Raw genomic sequence first — 7,620 nt, forward strand, 5'->3', positions numbered from 1 at the left:
ATAAATAAGTAATAAAGCTTTATCAACATTTTGTGGGTAAAGTCAGCATAGTAGATAATCTAGTAGATAATCTTATCTAGCGGTCTAAGTGAACAACATATCTTCGAGTGGCCGCACAAAAGGAGACATAACAAAACAATCGATCAACGCTTCGCATTTGATGAACTCGTTACGAGGAGTCCCCTCAGGCGCGGTGCTTTTGGTTTACCTCACGAATGGGTCTCTGAAAAAAGGAGAAATGCTCGAGCTGAAACATGCGGGGCGAAAGATGACAGCTTCTGACGTTGGAGTCATGCACCCTAATTTAACGCCGCTCGATTCCCTACACCGAGGCCAGGTGAGCAAAAGCATATAATCTATAATGGAATTCCACGAGCCGTGATATGAAAAACAGTAGTGGAAAATATATTTCACGACTACTACTTATCACCGCGAATATCGCGTTTTTCGTCAAGTATTACGCCATTTCACGTGAAACGGGTGAAACTCTAATGCATCTACTATTATTCATATATCCAATACGATTATATCATGCGTATTGGAAATTAAGTGATTGAATATCACCTAGTTATTAGGGACTAGATAGATATTGCATGGATCTTATACAGTGCGTGTGAATTTGATATGCAAATGTGTGTTATTTTTCCGAGATTAAACTATACCGCATATACAATGTAGCAATGGCTATGAACATGTGTTGTGATGAAAGTACCCGTTTGGGACTGTGATGATAGCGACAACTTGTTCACTATAATTTGTCCTACAAAATAACACACATTTGCATATCAAGTTCACACGTACTGTATATTATTTGTAATCTTCTAGAGATAAAAATATTTATTTTGTATTACTGTAATCCTCTACTTCAATGGGTATTCAGCTCGGGTACATTACGTGTAATCGAAACCAAGATATTCGAGGGCTCCGAGTTGGTGACACGATCAGCAGAGTTGGTGACACAGTTGATGTGTTTCCTGGCTTTCAACCGGCCAGGAGTATGGTGTACGCAGGTGGGACGTGACGGGAGGAATTGTGGTTACACGCGTGTTTTCGAATTCTCTATGAATCGCCATGTGTTTACATCATCATAATCATAACGTGCAAGTAGCATGCAAGGCATCTTCTCGCCAAGTAACGCTCTCAGCTTCGACAACTCGTAACGTGGTGACGCCGATTCTCGTGTCACCCCTGAACGCGAAATTTGAAGGCGCAAGAGATATGTTTTCTTTTCATTGACGGCTTTTTTTTCAAAGGAGTATTCCCCGTCACCACAGACGACAGCGAACGCCTCGAGCCCGCCATGAATCGGCTGTCCCTCAGCGACTCCAGTCTTGAATACAAGAAAGTGATCAGTCAAGCTCTAGGTGAGAACAAGGTCACTGTGAATGCGATAATTACAAACGCTGGAATATAGGTTTGGTTCCCTCAGCTGAGTTTTTAATTTTCCTCGCTGAACCTTGAAAATCCACATGCGTTTTTTGGTAGAAGTGTAGAAAAACCAGCGATAATTTCCCGAAATTTCCTCAGAATTTCCATATTTTTATTGACATATGTAGTTGACCATGTGCATATATTCCCATACTGATCATGTTCTTCGTCAGCCCGAATACGTCATCAATCTTCGAGATGTCGCTAGAAAGTGACCAAGCAGTTGAGACCGCGTATAAACTCGTCACTGGAAAAATGAAATTTTTAAAATTTTGAATGCATAAATTCTCATAGGAACGCCCTCATACTTTCTCAACAGGCACTGGGTTCCGATGCGGTTTCCTCGGACTGCTGCACATGGATGTCATCAAGCAGCGTTTGAAGGCCGAACACGATGTTGATGTGATTCTCACTACTCCCACTGTTCCCTATACGTTCACGCCTATGAATCCCCGAGCTGATGGCGTCAATAACGACATTGTAAAAATCGTCATTTGATCGTCCGCAGTGATCATCTTTGCAGATCGTGGATTCAGTAGACGAGTGGCCTAAGAATCCAGTGGGAACTTGGAAAGAACCTACTGTTGAGGGTAGCGTCCAAAATTGTCGCGCGCCACAAAATTGCTCGTCGTTCAGGCACCTTTGTCTCACCGGTTGCTTACGCCTCTGATATAATTCAACTTTGCTATAGTCGCCGAGGCGTGCAGCTCTCGTATGAGCTCATCGATCCGACACGAGCGATGTTCAAGTTCGAGCTGCCCTTGTCAGAAATCATAGTTGATTTCGCTGACAAGATTCTCCAACTCTCGCACGGATATGCATCGTTTGTTTACGAACATCGCGGTACTCGTGATACCGATCTGAGAAAAGTGGAAATTAAAATCAACGGCGATCCCGCTGAAGCTCTGAGTTTTATTTGTCGACATGACGCAATACGGGAGGTAGCAGGGAAGATGCTGAGAAAACTTAAGGAACATATTTCACCACATGCGTTCGAAATCAATCTACAACGTTGCGTCGGTGGTAAAGTTTTGGTATCTGAGAAAATCGGCAAGCAAAAGAAGAGCGCGATCGCGAAGGATCACAGCGTTGCGGGTGATCCGACGAGGAAGATGAAGTTGATAAAAGAAGCTAAAGAACGCGAGAAGAAGTTGAAGCAAATTGGAAGAATAAAAGTTCCACCAGAAGCTTTCATGCAGATTGTGAGACTCGACTGATGTTTTTCTGTTTGTTCAACGAGAGTTGTGTTGCTGTAGTAGGAGTGGTGAAATCGACGAATTCAAGAAAGTCGAGTAAGTGATTGTTAGTGGGCACTTTCTGATCATGAACTTGAACCTTGACATTCTTAAAGCCCCGAGAACCTCAGAGAGGCTATTGGCTCTTGAATTGATGGAAACACTTGACCTGATGTGGGCATTTATGTTGACTTCTTTTTTCGGATAGAACTTGGATGTCAATATGGTGAGCTCAGCAATAGCTCGTAAGTTTGCCCACTAAAGGTCCGCGAGCGAGTTACACCGACATAGTGTTGTTACAACACTGTTATAGATATCACACACGAGATACTCACCAGAGATCACCCAAGCAAGGGTACGCTACGGAGAACATAACCTCGCTGGTGTGATATATTAGACCGTTCCGACAATCTGTCTTGCTTGGGAACGAGTGCAGTCCGTGGAGGACACCTCTGGAGCAATAAGAGAATGAATAGGCCTCTTTCGATTGACTTTTGTGTACAGGCTCGGTTATAACTTCAACTAGGTTACTCATCCCAGTTGCCGAATTCGGTAACCTTCTTGCATCCTCTTATCCGTTCACTCCGTCTCATTGATCATTTGCTTCTTTAGTTCAATATTTGAGATTACTTCGTTAACATGTTGTATATCAGAGTGTTTGCCCGAGTGGTTAAGGGGGTGGACTTAAGATCCACTAGACATGTTTTGCGTGGGTTCGAACCCCACAGCACTCATACTCATCGACCTATTCGTTCACATGCCTGGTCGACGGGATGCATATAGAACTACATGCAGTGAGACTATCTGATGACTTGGCTTGACTATGGTGATGAGCTAAAGTTCTTCGCCGTAAGGTCATGCATGGCTCATGAAATGGCCACTCCTTCCCACGCAAGGTGTGGCCTGATCTCCTTCGCTCGTCCACAGTCTTCATTTGGCTCGACGGGACGCATTTCGATAGACTGAATCCCTAATAAAATCCGCATGGTATTACTCATATCATGTGAGAGAGGTTCAAATGTGGAGTAGAAGAGCAATCCGCGTAACGCGGACCGCGTCGCGATCTCAAAGATCTGAGGATAGTGACGTCACGTCTCTTATGACCTAATAGTATCGCGTCCCCCAGGCCTGGCAAGCGTCCGATAGACCTCAATAACTTCACGAGCAACTTTAGGGGATAATATTCAAACATGTCAGAAGCATGATGAGGCTAGGCTTTGCTGTCGGCGTTGGACTTCAAACCGAACTGGGTGCACCGACCAGGCCCATCAAACCCGAATCGAATTTCCCGGTGTTCACCACCCGACATGCTGCTGCATGTTGGGCACAGAAGTCCTGACCGACCTATCGCATCAATTATTGAGCGAATCAGATGGTAGTGTAGATCCTCAACTATACGATATCCGCGCCGCTAGTCTAAAGGTTATGACATCTGTCTGTCAAACGGATGATCCGGGTTCAATTCCCGGGCGGCGCAGTATTTCCGACGATCGGTAGTGTTGTGCAACATGTGGAGATGGGCATGAAGTACCTCAACTTACACGAAGTTATGCACCACTCGCAGGGAATATTACATTTCTGCACACATCAGTCTCCTCTGAGCCGCACGACGAGGCTAACTAAGCCCTTCTGTCGATGTTGGACGTTAAGCTCACACACAGCAATACCATTCAACTTGTAATTTTCTCGAATCATGGCCAGTGCAGGTTACGAAACGTTAGCCAACATCTGGGACATCTGGAGACGGTGCACCAAACGGACTTGCCCATCCCGAACCGGAATTCCAGATTCTTACCACCCGGCATGCTGCTGCGCGTTGGGCACAAAACAAACCCCCTTGAGCGCAACCTACTTCGAGACTTACTGAGCGGATCATAGCGTGGCGTGGATACGCAACACCTCAATATCCGCGCCACTAGTCTAAAGGTTATGACATCTGTCTGCCAAACGGATGATCCGGGTTCAATTCCCGGGCGGCGCAGTGTTTATGAGTGTTGCGTTAAAGAGTTCAGATTCACACTGCAACTTCACAATTTCAAGCAGGAGACCGCAGCCTTGGTTATGTCAGGCCGCGGGTTCCAACTTCTCCTCTAACTCCAGGGACTGTGGGATTTCACAAGATCCGAGACTGGTGAGCACTTCGTGTTTGCCGTGTATATGAGCACCATGCAATTCGCACTCGATAACACAATCTCTCACGGATTTGGAAGAGACGTTGTGGTTAAGATACGTAAGGAACACGATAAGCCTAGCGGATACATTCGCTTTAGACTCGGCCCTTGTATCGGAACCTCTGGGTGTACCTGATATAAATTGCATACGCACTGAACGACCTTGTGGAGCTTCAGTTATACATTTGAAGCATCCGCTTGACCTTCTCTCGGGACGAGTCGCTCCCAGCCGACGCAAAAAGGTGGAGAACCTAAATAACAGGGCAGAATGGTGATGGGCCGAAATCGCCTGATTTGCTTTGTCAATTTGGGCTCATCAGCCGAAATTAATCACAAAATTGCCGCCACAATGACACTTACATCGTCCGACTTGTACGAGATAGCTTCGCCCGAAGACCGTCTCGTCGCGGCCGATCCCTCACATAGTAGAGGATAAAGGGTCGAAGCAATGATTTCATCCACTTTGTCGTCAGCAAGATTCTCTGAGCAACAGCTATCACAGTATGTTTTGACAGATCCGGTAGCATCAGCAAATGGCCACTTACCTTCACTGGAGGCAGTTCGCTGTTTCTTATTAACAGACCAATATCTCGAGACGAGTTCAGCGGCAATGATGGGAGAATATTTCCGTAGAGCCGCTGTGGGCACAGTACGTGTGAGCTTCTCCAGATACCGCGCCAAATAAGGGATCCTAACACAGTGAGCGAAACTGACAGCGTTGAGATATATTTTCGCTCTCCTCAGCTGAACTAAGGTAGAAGCTTACATTCGAATTCGGGTGGAAGTGTACTAAAACCAATAAGAAATTCCCAAAATTTCTCAGAATTTCCATACTGTCACCAACACATGAGTTGACCTTGTGCATATTTTCCCACACTGGCGCCTACCAGCTAAGTTCTTCCTCCTCATCGCGTTTCCTCTTCCCCGCCCTTCTTAGTGCACTTGTTGCTCGAACGCCGACGAGTCCAAGCGTGCTGACTAGCCATTCTGGTGGTGCCGACGACAACACCGACCACAACAAGGCGAAGCCATACAGGGCTGCATCCTCACTGAAGCAATGAAAAGTGATAAGTATGGGGTTCAACATTTTTCTCAAAGGAAAATATTTCAACTCTTCCCTCCATAGATTTTCATAGAGCCTATCCGCAATGCTCAACGGTAAACAGCGAGTCCATAATAAGCCTCTCTACCTCAATCGACGAACCTCGCAAGCTACCTCCGGAGTCTAGCTCAACGCTTCTACCCTACCTGGAATCGTCCTCAAGAAGGTGTATGCCCAGTCTGATCATAGCACCGTAGAGGCCGCACACGATGACTCCGTTCGGCGGGATGCTGGGGACCAAGGCATGATGAAGAGATAGGAGCACTCGACACCTGATGGGAAATACAGTGCGTTTCAATTTGATATGCAAATGTGTGTTATTCTCCGAGATTAAACTATATCGCATAAACAATATTAACATTGCTATGAACATGTGATGTGATAAAAGTAACCTTTCGAGACTGTGATAGCGACAAGTTGTTCACTATCATTAATCCCGGAATAGAAAACGACGCACATTCTCCACATTTGCATATCACATTGGCAAGCACTGTATGATCGCTTTCCTCAGCTGAACTCAGGAGTACTAGTTATAAAATTCTAATCGGAAATTTTCATCAGCGTTTTCATATCGCCACAAACATGTAGTTGACAATGTGCATAGTTCTCCACAGTGATGAAAATATCCGATTTACGTTCGCCCACGCTTGATTCGAAGCTCACCTTTCCGAACAATAAGTATCATCACCAAGCACAGCAATTCCTCCCATCACTGCTTCCACATCCCTAGCTGTAATTTGGTGATATCTAATCCGACAAATTCAGTCGCGAGTGGTAAAGACTCTCTCACAGTGTTTCCTCTAGGACGACTGACACTCCGTAGAGTATAGCCGACACGCGAAGGTCTGTCCCCTCAGTACTCGTAGATTCTCGCTGGAGACGGGGAATCTGACGAAATTGGCGAAATTGAAAGAAGCGTTGTCGTTGTGTGGAAATTCATTATCTTTATTATTTTCTCCACTTTACGTAAAACGGGTGAAACTCCATTGATAAGAACATTAATACGCCATTTTTATATGAAGACCAGACAGTTCGGATCTGATTGCTTTCCTATACCAAAACTCACCATCACATTCATCAACACACTCCTCGGGGAACGGTAACTGCTAACTCTAGCCAAGGCCACCCAGCATTTATCTACAGTAGTGCCAATGCTCGAGCTTCTACCAAAACCTGATACCACAATGATGATGATTTACCCAAAATATGTGCAAAGTTAACAAAAAATTTATCAAAATTTCCTCAGAAATTTTCCTTATTGTCACCAACACACACAGTTGACCACGTGCATATTTTCCCACACTAAATCGTGCGTTTTAGAGAAACATCTAATTCGAGAAATCTCACAGGAACATACTTTCACCCTGCTGTAGTGGAGTCCAGCGGAGCGATGCAAACATACGTGTATGATCGCCATTTGCTATGGCACTCTAATCTAGTCCATACCGCAACCGCCTCTACCAATCCAGTTCATAGTTGGCATTCCCGAAAACAATGGAGTTTCACCCGTTTTACATGAAGTGGCGTAAAACTCCGTGAAAAACGCGATATTTGCGCCTTGCAATACTCGCGAACTAATGTTGTTTATATCACTAGGGTCAATAAACTCCAATAATTTAGCTCACCTTCAGAGGCTTGCCCTTCCTTAACTGAAAGCAGAAGCCCTTTAGGCAACCACCACATG

General features: G+C 45.2%; 2 protein-coding genes and 3 non-coding genes across 5 annotated transcripts in view; 4 read left to right on the forward strand and 1 right to left on the reverse strand.

Moving 5' to 3' along the window:
• The window catches only part of Pmar_PMAR013058 (GTP-binding protein lepA, putative), a gene marked incomplete at both ends in the record, with an annotated part of 7,316 nt that extends 4,671 nt beyond the window's left edge, over positions 1-2,645 (forward strand). The window contains 6 exons of the mRNA XM_002779941.1: positions 109-337; positions 881-1,010; positions 1,254-1,364; positions 1,748-1,908; positions 1,952-2,018; positions 2,065-2,645. Of these exons, the coding sequence (XP_002779987.1) occupies positions 109-337; positions 881-1,010; positions 1,254-1,364; positions 1,748-1,908; positions 1,952-2,018; positions 2,065-2,645 (1,279 nt within the window). The remainder of the gene's footprint in view (positions 1-108; positions 338-880; positions 1,011-1,253; positions 1,365-1,747; positions 1,909-1,951; positions 2,019-2,064) is intronic.
• A 670-nt stretch (positions 2,646-3,315) lies between these two features.
• On the forward strand, positions 3,316-3,397 carry Pmar_PMAR013059. Its single transcript has one exon. It is a non-coding gene; the product is annotated as a tRNA-Leu (tRNA).
• Positions 3,398-4,068: 671 nt separating this feature from the next.
• Pmar_PMAR013060 lies at positions 4,069-4,140 on the forward strand. The gene has a single exon. It is a non-coding gene; the product is annotated as a tRNA-Asp (tRNA).
• Positions 4,141-4,572: 432 nt separating this feature from the next.
• On the forward strand, positions 4,573-4,644 carry Pmar_PMAR013061. Its single transcript has one exon. It is a non-coding gene; the product is annotated as a tRNA-Gly (tRNA).
• A 221-nt stretch (positions 4,645-4,865) lies between these two features.
• The window catches only part of Pmar_PMAR013065 (hypothetical protein), a gene marked incomplete at its 5' end in the record, with an annotated part of 4,997 nt that continues 2,242 nt past the window's right edge, over positions 4,866-7,620 (reverse strand). The window contains 10 exons of the mRNA XM_002779942.1: positions 4,866-4,966; positions 5,018-5,085; positions 5,195-5,316; positions 5,380-5,525; positions 5,722-5,883; positions 6,083-6,208; positions 6,600-6,683; positions 6,727-6,824; positions 7,003-7,109; positions 7,562-7,585. Of these exons, the coding sequence (XP_002779988.1) occupies positions 4,930-4,966; positions 5,018-5,085; positions 5,195-5,316; positions 5,380-5,525; positions 5,722-5,883; positions 6,083-6,208; positions 6,600-6,683; positions 6,727-6,824; positions 7,003-7,109; positions 7,562-7,585 (974 nt within the window). The 3' untranslated portion in view covers positions 4,866-4,929. The remainder of the gene's footprint in view (positions 4,967-5,017; positions 5,086-5,194; positions 5,317-5,379; positions 5,526-5,721; positions 5,884-6,082; positions 6,209-6,599; positions 6,684-6,726; positions 6,825-7,002; positions 7,110-7,561; positions 7,586-7,620) is intronic.

This window comes from Perkinsus marinus (assembly GCF_000006405.1).
Source record: "Perkinsus marinus ATCC 50983 genomic scaffold scf_1104296945006, whole genome shotgun sequence".
Classification (NCBI taxonomy): Eukaryota; Perkinsozoa; order Perkinsida; family Perkinsidae; genus Perkinsus; species Perkinsus marinus.